This window comes from Anolis sagrei, chromosome 2, assembly GCF_037176765.1.
Source record: "Anolis sagrei isolate rAnoSag1 chromosome 2, rAnoSag1.mat, whole genome shotgun sequence".
Lineage (NCBI taxonomy): Eukaryota > Metazoa > Chordata > Lepidosauria > Squamata > Dactyloidae > Anolis > Anolis sagrei.
Window position 1 is genome coordinate 175209486 of NC_090022.1, and position 19610 is coordinate 175229095.

Below are 19610 nucleotides of genomic sequence, written 5' to 3' on the forward strand. Positions count from 1 at the left end.
TTGTAGGTTTTTTCGGGCTATATGGCCATGTTCTAGAAGCATTCTCTCCTGACGTTACGCCTGCATCTATGACAAGCATCCTCAGAGGTAGTGAGGTCTGTTGGAACTAGGAATATGGGTTTATATATCTGTGGAAAGACCAGGGTGGGACAAAAGACTCTTGTCTGCTGGAGCTAGGTGTGAATGTTTCAACTGACCACCTTGATTAGCATTTGATGGCCTGGCAGTGCCTCGAGCAATCTTTTGTTGAGAGGTGATTAGATGTCCCTGATTGTTTTCCCTCTGCTGTTTTGCTGTTTTAATTTTAGAGTTTTTTAATACTGGTAGCCAGATTTTGTTCTTTTTCATGGTTTCCTCCTTTCTGTTGAAATTGTCCACATGCTTGTAGACTTCAATGGCTTCTCTGTGTAATCACCTCTCAACAAAAGATTGCTCCAGGTAGGTTTTGGGTACCTTTCTTCTTCCCAGAGTCATCCTTGATGTCGTCTGTACTTCCTATGTTATTTGGATGGTGGTCCAGCAAGTCTGACAGTATAGAACCTAAACAACCTGCTAGTACTCCTCCCAAGCGAACTGTCTGAATGGTATCAGGATAGGCTGTCAAAGCTGAATACACAGGTCCTTAAAAAAAAGCAAGGTTAGTCATATCTAGCATGAATAAGACCACAAAGGACAGGGGATAGTGACAGAAAAAGACTGTGGCAAGCAGTTGATAAAGGTCTCTGGTCAGAAGACCAAAATTTTCCAGAGTCTACCATTGTGTGTCTCACAGTGGCCAGCCAGAAGCCTATGCTTGCAAGAATATGTCTCAGCATATGCTAGCTTCACATATTCAGTTGACCTCACCTCTTCAATAGTCCTGCTGATCTTTTCTGGATAGGTTTAAGAAGTCACACTACAAAGGTGTAAGAAGCACTTACCTTCAGTACTGACATGTTGAGTCATGTCTTCTAATCGCAGCTCACTCTCGCCGGACCTACAGCAGAAAAATGAAACAAATAAGCAAGTGTTGGCAGTCTGATAAGTTGATCTCAAAGACTAGTAGGTCCCAGAATATTTTGAAATGTAGTTTATTACTCGACCAACACTATTAATGCAATCTGAGTTCTGGAAATCTAGAAAACTTTGTGTGTATATATAGCTGCTATCAATATGTTTTAATAAACAACATATAGGTAAAGGTAAAGGTAGTCCCCTGACATTAAGTCCACTCATGTCTTACTCTGGGGTGTGGTGCTCATCTCCATTTCTAAGCCGAAGAGCCAGTGCCGTCCATAGACACCTCCAAGGTCATGTGGCCGGCATGACTGCATGGAGCACCGTTACCTTCCCGCCAGAGCGGTACCTATTGATCTACTCACATTTGCATGTTTTCGAACTGCTAGGTTGGCAGAAGCTAGGGCTGACAGCGGAAGCTCACGCCGCTCCCCGGAAACGAACCTGCGACCTTTCGATCAACAAGCTCAGCAGCTCAGAGGTTTAACCCACTGCGCCACCGGGGGCTCCTTAAACAACATATACTGTACATATATAAGACAAAGTCAGTATGGTGTCATGGTTTGAGCATTGGACAACAACTGTGGAGACCAGAGTCCAAATCATGCTCAGCCATGGACACACACTGGGTGATCTTGGGCAAGTCAGTCTTTCCCAGTCTTAGAAGAAGGCAAAAGCAGACCCCTCTGAACAAATCTTGCCAAGAAAATACTGTGATAAGGGTGTTTTAGGATTGTCTGGAAGAACTAAGGAAATCTGGCAAGAAACTAAGTTGGTTCCAATTCTTTCAAACGAAAGAGTGTTTTAAAGAAGATAGAAAGAAAAAATTTAATTTACAAGTCACATTTTGGGACAATATAATGTGCAAAAAGAAGAAAAAAAAAGAATATTATATCAATGTCTCCTAGAATGGGATACGGAAAGGGAACTGGTAAAAGAGAACATGGTAAAATGGGCGATAGACATTGGCCATACAATATTTTTAAAGGACTGGGACCAAATATTAAAAAAGATTCAAAGTTATACCAGAGCTACCAATTTAATAGAAAACTGGTACAAAATGTTTTATCGCTGATACCTAACGCCATTCCAACTTTCTAAATATTATAAAATCTACAATAATCAATGCTGGAAATGCGAGAGAGAAGTCGGGACCTATTACCATACATGGTGGTGGCGTAAGATAATAAAAAAGTATTGGACAAGAATTCACAAACATATACAAAACATCATCAAAGTAAAATATGAAATGAAATCTGAATATTATTTATTGAACATGCTAGATTTTGAGATGGGTAAAAATGAAGAATTTTTTTTTAAATCTGTCAAAAGCGGTGAGAATAACAATAGCCCAGAAATGGAAAGGAAAAGACCCCCCTCAATTGAGGAATTGACTGTGAAAGTAATAGAATATATGAATATGGACACCCTTACGCAACTACTTAAAGACCAGAACAAGGTGAATCGAACCAACTGGCTACTACTTAAAATTTACCTGCAAGAGAAGATGAAACTTATAAAAATTCGGAAAAAGAATGGAAGGAGACAAAAGGAAAAAAAAGACGTATTTATTTATTTTATTTACCGCATTTATATTCCGCCCTTCTCACCCCGCAGGGGACTCAGGGCGGATTACAATGTACACATATATGGCAAACATTCAATGCCAATTAGACATACAACGTATATAGACATACACAGAGGCTATTTAACTTTTTCTGGCCGCCAGGGGAGCTGTCGCTTTCATTGTCCATCTGCGACACTGATGAAGGACTTCCGCATTCCCTGCATGCTTTGCTGGAGTCTTTTTATGGCCTCATAAATTAGTTAATTAGCTTCCTCACACATAGGTGGTACCTAATTTTCCTACTTGACAGATGCAACTGTCTTTCGGGTTGCAAAGGTCGACAACAAGCTACACAAAATTGGCCGGAAGCTCACTCCGACCCGGGCTGGCTTCGAACTCATGACCTTCTGGTCAGAGTGATCTTAATGCAGCTGACACTCAGCCAGCTGTGCCAAAATTCCAGAAATAGCAAAAATAGTGGATTACCCATGAAAATATTATTTGGGAAAGATTATCTCTCTGTGGAATGGACTGGAAGTTCCTTAACACTCCCCCCCCCCCCCCCTATCCTTTTTTTTCTCCTATCTCTATCTAATTGCCTACTTTCTTTCACACCGGTTTTGTTCCCCCACTTTCACTGTTATTATGAAAAGATGGCAAATAAAAATGATATTTAAAAAAAAGGATTGTCTTGAGTTGGAAATGACTTGAAGGCACCAAACAAACACACCCTAAACAAACACATATACCATATACTAGGCCCACTAATTCAGAGAACATATACACACAATGTTGTGGTTCTCAACTGTTACTTTTTTGGAATTCAATATCCTGACCAATGGCCACATTGACTGTCACTTCAGAGAGTTAAGCTTAACTGCTGCTGACATAGATGCATACGACACTATAGTTTTCAAAACGAGTAATACATTTGCTTGGGCAACTTCACATTTCTCAATTTGCACCAAACCAACTGCCTGGATAAAACCTGGCCTGGAGAAAAGGGAATGTCTTCCAAGCATTCAGAATACATGGCCTTGGTTTTTTGAAATTGCAAGATATTAATAAAACCTGCAAAAGTTGGGACACAGTTAACTTCCTCCCTTCCACCCTGATCTTTCTTTTTTCTCTTTTATTTAAGGTTATGTTTTAATGGGTATGAATGAAGTTTTTCAAATGGCAGCTGAAACCAAGAGGTTCTTTCAAAAACGAACCACTAAAAAGCTAAATGACAAGTGTGCACGTGCCTCCTCCCAAATGTAGACTGATGACATGGCCTGATCTACTTTGATACTGGGGTTTGTGGTAAAACTCTGGGGAAACACACATGCCTCATGTGTTCATCGGAGGAAATATCCAGATGAAAGTTATGATTTTAGAAGACAGTAAGACTTTCAGTGTTTACCTACCTGAGACATGTGGGTGTAGGATTTATAATCTGATTTCAACTCACAGCTGCAAAACTCTGGGCTTGTTCATGTTTTTAAAAACTACATCTCTGTGACGTGGAATTTAACAGAGGGTGAACTCTATTGGATCGTACACGTTTTTAATGCTGTAAAAACACTTATACTCCAAAATGGGAAAGATAAACATTCACTATTCAGTGTTCAGGTAAAGGTAAAGATTTTCCCCTGACATTAAGTCCAGTCGTGTCTGACTCTGGGGGTTGGTGCTCACCTCCATTTTTAAGCTGAAGAGCCGGCGTTGTCCATAGACACCTCCAAAGTCATGTGGCCGGCTTGACTGCAAGGGGTGCAGTTACCTTCCCGCCGGAACGGTATCTACTGATCTACTCACATTTGCATGTTTTCGAACTGCTAGGTTGGCAGAAGCTGGGGCTAACAGTGGGAGCTCACATCACTCCCCAGATTCAAACCTGTGATCTTTTGGTAAGCTTAGTGGTTTAACCAATTGTGTCACCGGGGGCTCCCTTTTCAATGTACAATGTTCAGAAATTCCTACTATCTCAGCCACACATGAAAATATATTCTCTTAAAATTTGCCAACATGTCACCTGGTGGTTTCAACAAGCCTTTGAGAATGACCGATACTAGCCCAGCCCTAGACATTGTTAGAATATGGCCTTGAACTTACTACTTACTACCCCAGTCATTCCTCTAATAGGAATGGAAATGAGCAGCCACAGGCCCATTATAGTACTTTATCCAACTCCCTGGCCCCTATATTTTGATTTTGCACTAGCCTCGGGGTGGCCTTTTAAAATTGTCTCAACCCCTTTTCCTCACCCTAATAAATAGGCATGAAGAACAGGCAGGATTACTTTTAATATATATGTGTGTTGTGACATTTTTTATGCTTATGTTGTTTTGCTAATTTTATGCTTATGTTGTCTACTCTGTATGTTTTGGTGTTGTTACTTGGAAGCTGCCCTGAGTCCCTTCGGGGAGATAGAGCGGTATATACATAAAGTTTTATCATTATTTATGTCAAGTTTTAAAAATTATATATTTTGGAAGATATGGTGAAATTGTATCAGGCAGTGCATATACTTCCTCCCCTTACGTTTTTTCCCCCTTTTCTCCAAATTTCTGCTTGTCCCCCTTTTGCAATCATTCATATTTTGTATGTATGTATGTATACAGTAGACCAGGGGTCCACAAACTTTTTAAACAGAGGGCCAGGTCACAGTCCCTCAAACTGTTGGAGGGCCGGATTATTATGTGAAAAAAAAAAGAATGAATTCCTATGCACAGTGCACCTATCTTATTTGAAATGCAAAAAACACTTTAGAACAATACAATAATTAAAATGAAGAACAATTTTAACAAATATAAACTTATTAGTATGTCAATGGGAAGTGTGGGCCTGCTTTTGGCTGATTAGGATTGTTGTTGTTGCATGCTTTCAAGTCATTTCAGACTTAGGTTGATCCTGAGTGAGGGCCGGGTAAATGACCTTGGAGGGCCGTATTCGGCCCCCGGGCCATAGTTTGAGGACCCCTGCACTAGACTCTTTGGCCCCTTCCACACAGCTGTATAAAATCCACATTGAACTGAATTATATGGCAGCGTGGACTCAGATAACCAGTTCAAAGCAGATATTGTGGATTATCTACCTTGATATTCTTGGTTATATGGCTGTGTGGAAGGGCCCTCAGTTAACTGGCACCCATACGGATTGGTAGATGCTGGATAAATGTAGTTTCTGGTTGCTTCAGGGCTACTGTTACAAATAGGCCTGATACTATATCCCATGCTATATCAAACCATAAACACTGAATTGAATTGATATAAATATGGAACTACTAAAATTTAACTTAACTCAATGTAACACAGTTTCACTGTATTATACATGTGTTTATTTACTATTTATTTATTTACTATATTTATATACCATTTTTCTCAGCCCTTGGGCAACTCAAAGCGGTTAACAGTAGCAAAATGCAATGCTCAAACATCATAAAACAGTTAAAAACAATTAAAACAGTAGCATAATAAACCATCATTATAAATGGATAAAACATCTCATTTGCGTCTCATAGTTAAAATCAAGATTCAATCTCATCATCCAATTGTTCCATATTCCTATGTTTGTTACACTGCCTTTTCAAATGCCTGCTCGAACAACCAGGTCTTCACTTTCCTCTGAAATACTAACAGGGACGGGGGCCGATCTAATGTCTGTAGGAAGGACATTCCATAGCTGAGGGGCCACCACTGAGAAGGCCCTGTCTCTCATCCCCGCCAAACGCACTTTGATTTGTGTTTTGATTTTTATTTAAAGTATTATGTCTTCAATTTTTGTCAGTTGCTTGAGTTCTGGTTCTTGATTTCTGGTTAACTGAGCGTCTATTGCAGGGGACCTCAAACTAAGGCCCGAGGGCCGAATGCAGCCCTCCAAGGTAATTTACTTGGCCCTTGCTCAGGGTCAACCTAAGTCTTAAACTACTTGAAAGCACACAACAACAACAATCCCATCTCATCAGCCAAAAGCAGGCCCACACTTCCCATTGAAATACTAATACGTTTATATTTCTTAAAATTGTTCTTAATTTTGATTATTGTATTGTTTTAAAGTGTTTTTTGCACTACAAATAAGATATGTGCAGTGTGCATAGGAATTCATTCATGTTTTTTTCAAATTATAATCCGGCCTTCCAACAGTTTGAGGGACTGTGGCCTGGCCTTCTGTTTAAAAAGTTTGAGGACCCCTGGTCTATTGTGTGAGTGTCCACCCCCTTCTATGCTTGCTACTCCTGATCAGATCTCAAAGACACTGCTCAATATACAGAATAATGTCACCAAGCCCCTGAAAAGTTCAATGCAGTTTCTAGACTGTTACAGAATTTGGCTATCATCCTCTGTCTCCACTTGTTTTGATCCAAAAACTCTTCAGGCCGTAGGCTTTCCATCTTGCTGACAGAATTAATACGTGTTACAGATGATGTTTTGTTTTATTTTGAATCTGATGGAGTGTAAAGCAAGTGCCTCTTCCCTGGAGCATGTCACATCCAGCAAGTTAAGAGTGGGATTTAAATGTGCATTAATCTGCAAGAAACCTCTGCAACCTCTTTTTCATCAAGCCCCCGCAAACATACCTGGCAAGCATGGCATTTCCATGTAAATCACACTTGGGGAGTGGGTGGGGTGAAAACAAGAATGTTGGACTGACTAACCTTTCATGGGAGTGTTCCTTTTCTTTCTCAATGCAGGAGGGAGAGAGGACACCCAACACATTCACCACCTCTGCACACAGATTATTCCAAAGGCACCAAAAGAACTCTTACACGATTGGGTTGTTGTAGGTTTTTCCGGGCTATATGGCCATGTTCTAGAGGCATTTTCCCCTGACGTTTTGCCTGCATCTATGGCAAGCATGCTCAGAGGTAGTGAGGATGCTTGCCATAGATGCAGGTGAAACATCAGGAGAAAATACCTCTAGAACATGGCCATATAGCCCGGAAAAACCTACAACAACCCAGTGATTCCGGCCATGAAAGCCTTCGACAATACATTCTTACACAATTACTCTATGTATCCTATTTCTATACAGATTATCTTGCAAGGTCAAAAGGACATAAACATCCCCTCTGTTGTACAGTTGCAAAACCAGGGGGCTGCCTACCAATCTTGGAGGGAGGATTGGGAGGGTTTTTTTTCTGGCTACGGACCTGCTAGTCACCATTTACTGTTGATAAGGGCAGCTGAGATTTACAAATCAAGAACATCATGAAGGTGTCACAATCCCCACACTGGCCAAAACTGTATCGCTAGTTCCAATGGTTATAGAGATTTTAATTCAAAGGAACTGACATAAATGACATTCGGGAAGCCCATTCCAGCAGAGACTAACAATTGCATTTTTTTTAATTTTTCATGAAATCAGTATTGCACTAAGGCAGTGGTTCTCAACCTGTGGGTCCCCAGGTGTTTTGGCCTACAACTCCCATAAATCCCAGCTAGATTTCTGAGAGTTGGAGGACAAAACATCTGGGGACCCACAGGTTGAGAACCACTGTGCTAAGGGGACCCCATCTAAGGTTGGGTTCCACAGTTTAAGAAGCAGTTTTATAATTGGACATGTAGTCCAGAACATATAGAGGACATCAGCTAGGGGAAGGCTAGGTTATGTCACCATAAACATGTGAGACTTTAAAGTGCTACAGAAGAAGAAGGAGGAGGAGGAGGAGGAGGAGGAGGAGGAGGAGGAGGAGGAGAGGGAGAGGGAGAGGGAGAGGGAGAAGGAGTAGGAGAAGAAGGAGAAGAAGGAGAAGAAGGAGAGAAAGAGAAGAAGAAGAAGAAGAAGAAGAAGAAGAGGAGGAGGAGGAGGAGGAGCTTTATTTTTCTACCCCGCCTCCATCTCTCCAAGGGGACTCGGGGCAGCTTACCTGGGGCCAAGCCCAGGCAACATACAATTAAAAGCAAAACAACAGCAAGTTACAAATTAAAATGACCCAAAACAGCATAATAGTAATAAACAAGCATCAAGCAACAGCAACCCAATTTTGGAGGGCGGGAGGGGGGGAGGAGGCCAACATACAAATTGATTAAAAGGTAAATAGTTCAATAAGGTGGATAGCAACATAAATGGCACAGGAGATATCATGGAAACTGAGCAATTAAACAGGATCAGGGTCATCTCAGTTTAATTTACATATATGAATAATGATGTAATATAGGAATTCAGGTTAAATAGTGAAAATAGATCATGGTACAATCGTTTGTCATAGGGGTCATCAGTCGAAGGCACAACAAAACATCCACGTTTTTAATTCCTTACGGAATGTGGCTAGGGAGGGTGCCAGCCTGATCTCCCTAGAGAGGGAGTTCCAGAGATGGGGGGCCACCACCAAGAATGCCCTCTCCCTCGTCCCTACCAACCGCGCCTGAGGCTGGGGCGGGAGCGTGAGAAGGGCATCCCCAGAAGATCTTAAGGACCACGTGGGCTCGTAGGGGAGGAGGCGGTCGCGCAGATAGGCAGGTCCTGAACCGTTTAGATCAGTGGTTCTCAACCTGGAGTCCCCAGATGTTTTTGGCCTACAACTCCCATAAATCTCAGCCAGTTTATCAGCTGTTAGGATTTCTGGGAGTTGTAGGCCAAAAACATCTGGGGACCCCAGGTTGAGAACCACTGGTTTAGAGCTTTATAGGTGATGACCTGCACCCTGAATTGGGACCGGAAACTTATCGGCAGCCAGTGGAGATGTTTAAACAGGGGGTTGACTGCTCCCTGTAACTTGCTCCAGTTAACAATCTGGCTGCCGACCATTGCACCAGCTGTAGTTTCCGAACCGTCTTCAAGGGCAGCCCTACATAGAGTGCATTACAGTAGTCCAACCTGAGGTAACTAAGGCGTGCATTACCATCTTTTCTCTTTATGTGCAACTGAGATAGATCTGTTTGCTCAACAATCCAATGAATGTTTACTGCATAACCGTCCTAGCAGAAGTTGTTATAATTATTACTATTATTTCATTTATTTCATTTTTATTTTTCCATTCTATCCCTCAAGATAGATCACAATAACATGAAAGGACAAAAAAAAAAAAAATACAAATGAGCACAGTCAATAGAGAATGATTAAATTGGGAACAAATGATCACTTTATCAACTGGTGTAGAACAATACATTTCTCAGAGCTCAAATTTCTTCTAAACAAGGAAATCTTGACTACTATGGTTACAAATGTTTTTAGAAAATTGGGAATGATCAAGATGGACCTCTCACAAAAAAGGTTTTCCTCCCAACAAACTCTGATATAGGCTATCCAGACAGGTGCCTTTTAGGAAGACGTTGGGGCACAGTAATGACAATATAAATAAGCAAAAGCCCTCAAAGTACAGACAGACACCAGTGATAGAGAACTACACCAATGGGAGAAGTAAAACCTTTCAGGGGATGAGAAAGGAGAAAGGTTGAGGTTGGGAAGGCAGACGCCAGTGAAAGAACAAATGTGTCACCTGCTTATCTATAAAGATTTTTAGACACTGAGAGCAGACATGTGTGGCTGGCAGTGACATGTTTGCACCTTACGTCTTACCACTCAGTGGAAAAAAGTAAGTTTGACACAGATTAAAAACTGATGATGTCTATGTCTCTTCTCTTCTCAGACTTGATTCAAATGAGAAAACAAGATGAGAACCAGCATGATATAATAGTCTGTGTATTGGACTGGAAATTAATCCTTGCAAAATACCTGCTTAGCCACAGAATTGGGTTACTTTGGGGAAGTCACACTCTCTTAGAGGAAGGCAAAGGCAAATTCCTGTCTAAGCCAATCTTGCCAAGAATACTCCATGATAGCTTTGAATCATAGAATCCTAGAGTTGGAAGAGACCTCATGGGCCATCCAGTCCAACCCCCTGCCAAGAAGCAGAAAAATTGCATTCAAAGCACCCCTGACAGATGGCCTTCCAGCCTCTGTTTAAAAGCTTCCAAAGAAGGAGCCTCCACTACACTCCGAGGCAGAGAGTTCCAGGTAGTTCTTCCTCATGTTCAGATGGAATCTCCTTTCTTGTAGTTTGAAGCCGTTGTTTCGCGTCCTAGTCTCCACGGAAGCAGAGAACAAGCTTGCTCCCTCCTCCCTGTGGCTTCCTCTCACATATTTATACATGGCTATCATATCCCCTCTCAGCCTTCTCTTCTGCGGGCTAAACATGCCCAGCTCTTAAAGCCACTCCTCATAGGGCTTGTTCTCCAGACCCTTGATCATTTTAGTCACCCTCCTCTGGACACATTCCAGCTTATCAATATCTTTCTCCAATTGTGGTGCCCAGAATTGGACACAATATTCCAGGTGTGGTCTAACCAAAGCAGAATAGAGGGTAGCATGACTTCTCTAGATCTAGACCAGTGGTTCTCAACATGGGGTCCCCAGATGTTTTTGGCCTTCAACTCCCAGAAATCCTAACACCTGATTAACTGGTTGGGATTTCTGGGAGTTGTAGGCCAAAAACATCTGGGGACCCCAGGTTGAGAACCACTGATCTAGACACTATGCTCCTATTGATGCAGGCCAAAATCCCATTGGCTTTTTTTGCCGCCACATCACATTGTTGGCTCATGTTTAACTTGTTGTCCACGAGGACTCCAAGATCTTTTTCACATGTACTGCTCTCGAGCCAGGCATTGTCCCCCATTCTCTATCTTTGCATTTCGTTTTTTCTGCCTAAGTGGAGTATCTTGCATTTGTCCCTGTTGAACTTCGTTTTGTTAGTTTTGGCCCATCTCTCTAATCTGTCAAGATCATTTTGAATTCTGCTCCTGTCCTCTGGAGTAATGGCTATCCCTCCCAATTTGGTGTCGTCTGCAAACTTGATGATCATGCCTTCTAACCCTTCATCTAAGTCATTAATAAAGATGTTGAACAGGACCGGGCCCAGGACGGAGACCTCCCTGTGGCACTCCGTTCATCACTTCTTTCCAGGATGAAGAGGAAGAATTGGGGAGAATCACCCTCTGGGTTCGTCCATTTACCCAATTACAGATCCACCTAACCATGGTTTTGCCTAGCCCACATTGGACTAGTTTGTTTGCCAGGAGGTCATGGGGTCCTTGTTGAAGGCCTTACTGAAATCCAGGTACACTACATCCACAGCATTTCCCCGCATCTACCCTTTTAACTCTATCTTAGAAGTGCCTTAGAATTGTCAAAAGTTGGACATGCCTCGAAGTTAACATAACAATAGGAGATGAGATTCTTCTATTTAGACAAATGTTAAAGCAGCCCACCGCATATATATTATGGTAGGCATTAGTAAGTCTCTTGGTTTAGCTAACTGCCTAAGATAGGAGGAAAAAGGGGGCGGGATCCACCATCTGGTAAATTTTTGGCCATATGAGTAGGTTACAAGATGTGCTGACCAGTTCTGCTGTATCACAACTCTCACGGTTTTAAGCATCACCCAAGAATCCCGATATCCCCATAAACCTCTTGCTTAATGCCAAAGCCCATAATAAGGCTTATGGCAATATTTAGTGCTGTTCTGTACAGATGTTGCTCTGGCTGCTGCCGACCCCCGCCTTCAAAGGATTTAGTTCATCAATATAAACAGTGCAACATAATTTTTTTTCTATTACTCCCACTTCAGCTATTTTGAAGATACATTTACTTTTGGAGGTCATGGAAGTTGTTCAAATGGAAATCTGTGGATTTATGATTCAGACACTATATTACTTTTTCTCATAGAAGGAGGCGATTCTCTCAAGCATCCTATGGTAATATTTTAAGAGAGGTATTTATATCACCTTGGTTTTACATTGGTCAAGTAGCTTCTTCTTTTGTTGTTAACCGTCATCAAGTTGACTTCAACTTAGTGATTTTATGAATAAGAGGCCTCCAAGTCACTATATTTTCCAACAGATCTGCTTCTTGTTGTTCATTTGTTCAGTCGTTTCCGACTCTTCGTGACTTCATGGACCAGTCCATGCCAGAGCTCCCTGTTGGCCGTCACCACCCCAACTCCTTCAAGGTCAATCCAATCATTGCAAGGATGCCATCCATCCATCTTGCCCTTGGTCGGCCCCTCTTCCTTTTTCCTTCCATTTCCCCAAGCATCATTGTCTTCTCTAAGCTTTCCTTTCTTCTCATGATGTGGCCAAAGTACTTCATCTTGGCCTCTACTATTCTTTCCTCCAATGAACAGTCGGGTTTTATTTCCTGAAGTATGGACTGGTTGGATCTTCTCGCTGTCCAAGGCACTCTCAGAACTTTCTTCCAACACCACAGTTCAAAGATCTGCTATCCATCTATAAAACAGTCTCCCCTGCTTTTCCCGCCGCCTTCTACCTTACTGATCATTACAGTATTGTAGTTTCTTGTAAGTCACACCTCATGATATGGTATGACAATTTCAGTTTAGTAACTTTGGATCCTAGGGATAGATAAGGTTTTATTTGCTCTAGGATGTGTTTTTTTTAAAATCTTTTTAGCAGTCCATGGTATCTGTGGGACTCTTGGCTTCAAACTACAAGAAAGGAGATTCCATCTGAACATTAGGAAGAACTTCCTGACTCTGGGAGCTGTTCAGCAGTGGAACTCTCTGCCCCGGAGTGTGGTGAAGGCTCCTTCTTTGGAGGCTTTTAAACAGAGGCTGGATGGCCATCTGTCGGGGGTGCTTTGAATTCAATTTTCCTGCTTCTTGGCAGGGGGTTGGACTGGATGGCCCATGAAGTCTCTTCCAACTTGGTGATTCTATAATTCTATGAAGAGTCACTCCTGACATCACCCAGATTCTTCTTATATAGTTAACTTTATTAAAAACCTTGTAAATGCTTGAATTGCTTAAAAAAAATCACAGATAACAAAACTACAGTTTACTCACCCAAAACTGAGAACTATTTATCAGATTAAATGTCTCCAAAACAAAGCAATGGACAGAGCAAGGCAAAATAAAGCAAAAAGGCAGTGGGACCCCACACCTAGAACTTATTTATCCTCTCTTCATGTGTTCTTTCACTCTTACTGGGCTGCTTCTTCTAACAGAAAAATGGAAGAAGGAGTGAGAAAAGAAGCCCATTCTTAAATCTAGGGAAAGGACACAGCTTCATTTCCCCAACCCAATCTAGCCTGGTTTGAATGCACACAAGCTTCTTGGGCAGGGAAACCAGTTTTCCTGCCTTTCTCTCTATTCCAGTGGTTCTCAACCTGTGGGTCCCCAGATGTTTTGGCCTTCAACTCCCAGAAATCCTAACAGCTGGTAAACTGGCTGGGATTTCTGGGAGTTGTAAGCCAAAGCATCTGGGGACCCACAGGTTGAGAGCCACTGCTCTATTCAAAGTAAGTCCAAGTGTAGCCTGCAAGAGAGGCAAGATAGCCAGGCACCTAGCGGTATACAAGCCTTCCTTCTCCTGTCACGCATTATGTAGTAGCAGCAGTCTGTTGTGTGCATCCATAGATTAGACTAGGCATGGGCAAACTTTGGCCTTCCAGGTGTTTTGGACATCAGCTCCCACAATTCCTAAGAGCCTACCAGCTGTTGAAGTCTAAACTTCTAGGAGTTGAAGTCTAAAATACCTGGAGGACTAAAGTTTGCCTATGCCTGGATTAGATGGTGTCATTGCAGCCCAGCTCAAATAACAGGTTGCTTACCTGTAGTTGTGGGCATTAACATGATAATCTCTGTGTTCCCACTAACCTGGCACTATGTAGTCCCGCTGATCTCCCCTAGAATAAGAGGAAGAAAAGTTCTTATACACAATATGGTGTACAATGAGTGCTCTGTGTGTTTCATGGAAACACAGTCATGAACAAGGACTCCCATGTTGACAGTTTTGTGCAATCTTTGAGCTTTCCTACCCTTCACCTGTCAAACTGATGGGTACTTCATGAGTTCTGATGAAAGCAGAAAAAGAAAGATGATTTTGTCTCTTTTTACGACAGTTAATAATAATAAATAATAATAAAACTTTATATACCACTCTATCTCCCCGAGGGAGACTAAGGGCGGTTTCCACGTAACATTACCAAAACATACAGAATAAACAACATAACATAAAATTAACAAAACAACATAAGCGTAAAAATATCACAATTACACACATATATTACGAATAATCCTGCCTGTTCAGAGCAAGTTGAGTGGAGAGCACATAAAAAGGTCATTTCAGCAACAACTTTCCTTAACATAATCCCTTTCTTTAGCAGAAACAGCTCAGTTTGCATACAAACAATACTCTGGCTTGACTATACAATACACAAGAGTTTCAGAAAAGGCTCAGAATCTTCTACTGGCTGAAGAATCCAGCATCTTCTGGACTTTTTTCATTTTAAAAAAAGTTTGTATTTCTTATAGCGCTAAATATATATATTAAAAGTGGGCAGTCTTTGTTTGATGAAGCCCAAAACAGTGTGTTTCAAATGAAATTTCCACATGTGACATGCTGAACTGTTGTAGGGAGGAACATAATTCCCTGTCCAATTGCTTCCCTTTCCACTGATAGAAGCAAAATATGTTTTGCTAAATAAGCAAATATGCATATTTGTATAATATAAATAGGTCTCTGTGTTCAATTTTGCTCAGTGTAGAACTGAGGTTATTTCAGGGGAGAATCTACACAGTCCCAAAGGTAAGGGCTATAGGTTACGAATGAATACAGCACCTGGAACAGATAACCTTTCCTGCCCCCAAACACTACATGTGCAAAATGAAGAAACTGAGAAGAGAGGCAGGCAGATTGTAGAATTTGGCCAAGTTAACTGAGAAGGAGAAATGCATATGACTATTTGCTGGTACTTTAACGTGGGCCCCTTCTACCCTGCCATATAAAATCCAGATTATCTGCTTTGAACTCCATATAGCAGTGTAGACTCATATTAGCCAGTTAAGAACAGACAAGCATCCCGAGTTCTGAGGATTATTACCTGGGAAGGAATCCCACTGGAGCATTGCAGCGCACCCAAATACCTGGGAGTCACTCTGGACCGTGCTCTGACCTACAAGAAGCACTGCCTGAATAACAAGCAAAAAGTGGGTGCTAGAAACAATATCATACAAAAGCTGACGGGCACAACCTGGGGATCACAACCAGACACAGTGAAGACATCTGCCCTTGCGCTATGCTACTTTGCTGCTGAGTATGCATGCCCAGCGTGGAACACATCTCACCACACTAAAACAGTAGATGTGGCTCTTAATGAGACATGCCGCATTATCACGGGGTGCCTGCGCCCTACACCACTGGAGAAATTACACTGCTTAGCCGGTATTGCACCACCTGACATCCGCCAGGAAGTAACAGCCAATAGTGAAAGGACCAAGGCAGTGACATCTCCAGCTCATCCCTTGTTTGGGTATCAGCCAGCACATCAACGACTTAAATCAAGAAATAGTTGTCTAAGATCTAAGGAGACAATCGCTGGAACACCTCAGCAAGCAAGAGTCCAAAAGTGGCAGGCTCAAACCCAGCACCTCAATCAATGGCTGATACCAAATGAGAGACTCCCCCCTGGGCACACAGAAAACTCGGCGACTTGGAAGGCGTTGAACAGACTGCGCTCTGGCACCACGAGATGCAGAGCCAACCTTTAGAAATGGGGCTACAAAGTGGAGTCCATGACATGCGAGTGTGGAGAAGAGCAAACCACTGACCACCTGCTGCAATGCAACCTGAGCCCTGCCACATGCACAATGGAGAACCTTCTTGCAGCAACACCAGAGGCACTCCAAGTGGCCAGATACTGGTCAAAGGACATTTAATCAACTACCAAGCTTGCAAACTTTGTGTTATGTCTGTTTATTTGTTTTGTTAAAAAGGTAATACAACTGTCTGGTTGCTCCTGACACGATAAATAATAGCCAGTTCGAAATAGATAATGTGCATTTTTATTAATCTTTTTGTTAATCTTATGGTTATGTTGTTTTTACTTTGTATGTTTTGTGATGTTACCTGAGAACTGCTGTGTCCCCTCGGGGAGATGGAGTGGTATATAAAGTCTATTATTATTATTATTTTTATTATTATTATCTGATTTGATAATCTGTATTATATGGCAATGTAGAAAGGGCATTGATCTCGCCCTATCAATAGTTTTAGTACAACAGTCTGCTGATTTCAGAGGAGTTTGAATTATAGTATTTGTTTGCTAGACTTTACTCTCTGGGGATAACTGACACTGAAATATCAAGAAGGTCCACGTGACATGAAATTTCATAATAGATTCTAAAGAAGGGGCAAGTGATTGGTAGGTCTTCAAATGATGGAGGGTACCTTCCCAGCATCACTTGGTATTAGCCACGCTGGCTAGGTTTGATGGAAACTGGACTCAAACAGCGTCTGGAGGACTACAACTTCTCCAGCCCTATTGTAAAGCCAGTGCTGGTCAAGTTAGGTCAGTATCTGTCTGATTACAGGCTACTGGGCAACCAGACTAGATTGGAAATCTTGGAAGTTAAAATTTCTACTTAAGAAGATAAATTGGAAAGGAAAATTTCTATTTAGTCTCCCAAAAATCAGTTTTGCGGATGTGCATTTTGTTCACTGCTTCTGAGAACCTTCACAGGAAGGAAGAAAAACAAGTATGATTGTGAAAAATGACACCAGATGAAAATAACAGAAATGTTGATGGAAGTTATCATGAGTGGGAGAAAATCGGATAAGTCATTTCAGGCTAAAAGGATGTTTTATTCATTTCTTGAAATCTTGTAGTTTCCTTTTGTAGACATGTGTGGTTCATTGAAAAGCCACGCTACCTTTCATAGCCAATTTTTAAAGGCAAACTCAATGTCATATGCAAGTTGAGGGCATGGTTTGGGGCCAAATTTATGGATTTTGATATGACCTATGGATAAGTCTAGGGTCATTTTGTAGAGGAAAGAGTCAAGGGGTCAGCCAGCCCGAACACTGCCATTTTCCTCCCAGGGGTTATTGTGGAAAGAGTAGAGGGGGTCAGTGCTTTTAGGTTCTTCCAGATTGGATTAAGTTCCCATCTTTCACCACTCTGTTCAAATATGGTTATGTTTTTGCTATGAGTTAAGGTCCTTGCATTGATTTGTGAGCAAGACGACTCAAGTTTTGGGTTAATCTTTTGACGAAAATTTCTAGATGCATACAGTATTTCAAATCCAGAGTATCAATAGGTAAAGATAAAGGTTTTCCCCTGACATTAAGGCCAGTCGTGTCCAACTCTGGGGGTTGGTGCTCATCTCCATTTCTAAGCACCGGGATTGTGGCGCAGCTGGCTGAGTGTCAGCTGCATTAAGATCACTCTGACCAAAAGGTCATGAGTTCGAAGCCAGCACGGTTGGAGTGGGTTTCCAACCAATTGTGTGTAGCCTGTTGTTGACCTTTACAAACCGAAAGACAGTTGCATCTGTCAAGTACGAAAATAAGGTACCACCTTAAAGTGTGGGGAGGCTAAATTAACTGATTTATGAGGCCATAAAAAAGACTCAAGCAAAGCATTCCAGCGAGGAAGCATGTGGGGAATGCGGAAATGCTTCATCAGCGTTGCAGATGGACGATGAAAGCAACAGCTCCCCTGGCGGCCAGAAAAAGTTAAATAGCCTCTGTGTATGTCTGTATATGTTTGTATGTCAAAAATTGGCACTGAATGTTTGCCATATATCTGTACACTATAATCCACCCTGAGTCCCCTGCAGGGTGAGAAGGGTGGAATATAAAAGCTGTAAATAAATAAATAAATAAATAAATAAATAAATAAGCTGAAGAGCCGGTGTTGTCCGTAGACACCTCCAAGGTCATGTGGCTGGCATGACTGCAAGGAGCGCCGTTACCTTCCCATCGGAGCGGTACCTATTGATATACCCACATTTTCATGTTTTTGAACTGCTAGGTTGACAAAAGCTGGAGCTGACAGCGGAAGCTCACCCCGCTCCCCAGATACGAACCTGTGACCTTTTGGTCAACAAGTTCAGCAGCTCAGCAGTTTAAACCTGCTGCACCACCGGGGGCTCAGAGTATCATTAGTAAAAACAATTACTTTACAAAACAAACTGCCAAGGGAGTAAGAATTCTAAGACCACTAAAACTTGCCTTTATATCAAAGTTTTTATCCAAGGTTGGCACAACACTTATGATTCCCGGCTGTAGGAGAAGTTATACATTTTTCACGTTTGTGCAATGAGAAATCTCAGACTTCCTAGACCTAATGCAGGTAGTCACTGTTGCCCAGAAGCTTGGTAGAAAAGCCATTTGGCGAACACAGGCAGACTAACATGCTGGCTGGTTGCAGGTAACATGGGTGGGTATCTTTCCTCCATTGTATGAGCTGGTACTGCAACAGCCCACCCATCCAGCCAAATGCCTTCTCTACTGCCAAGTGGAGATGAAAGCAAAGCTGGGGTGAAAATTGCTGGAAGAAACACTAACAACCTCAGATATGCAGATGACACCACTCTGATGGCCGAAAGCGAGGAGGAGCTGAGGAGCCTTCTAATCAAGGTGAAACAAGAAAGCGCAAACGCTGGGTTGCAGCTAAACATCAAAAAAACCAAGATTATGGCAACAAGAATGATTGACAACTGGGAAATAGAGGGAGAAAACGTGGAGGCCGTGACACTTTGTATTTCTAGGTGCAAAGATTACTGCAGATGCAGACTGTGGCCAGGAAATCAGAAGACGCTTCCTTCTTGGGAGGAGAGCAATGTCCAGGCTCGATAAAATCGTAAAGAGTAGAGACATCAGACTGGCAACAAAGATCCGCCTAGTCAAAGCCATGGTCTTCCCTGTAGTAACCTATGGATGTGAGAGCTGGACCTTAGGGAAGGCTGAGCGAAGGAAGATAGATGCTTTTGAACTGTGGTGCTGGAGGAAAGTGCTGAGAGTGCCTTGGACTGCGAGAAGATCCAACCAGTCCATCCTCCAGGAAATAAAGCCCGACTGCTCACTGGAGGGAAGGATACTAGAGACAAAGTTGAAGTACTTTGGCCACATCATGAGGAGACAGCAAAGCCTGGAGAAGACAATTATGCTGGGGAAAGTGGAAGGTAAAAGGAAGAGGGGCCGACCAAGGGCAAGATGGATGGATGGCATCCTTGAAGTGACTGGACTGACCTTGAAGGAGCTGGGGGTGGTGATGGCCGACAGGGAGTTCTGGCGTGGGCTGGTCCATGAGGTCACAAAGA

At 42.2% G+C, this 19610-nt stretch overlaps 1 protein-coding gene across 1 annotated transcript in view; it reads right to left on the minus strand.

Moving 5' to 3' along the window:
* PPP1R3F (protein phosphatase 1 regulatory subunit 3F) overlaps positions 1 to 19610 on the minus strand; it is a 46910-nt gene that overhangs the window by 9462 nt on the left and 17838 nt on the right. Inside the window, exon 2 of the mRNA XM_060763226.2 lies at positions 921 to 976. Coding sequence (XP_060619209.2) covers positions 921 to 976 — 56 coding nt within the window. The remainder of the gene's footprint in view (positions 1 to 920; positions 977 to 19610) is intronic.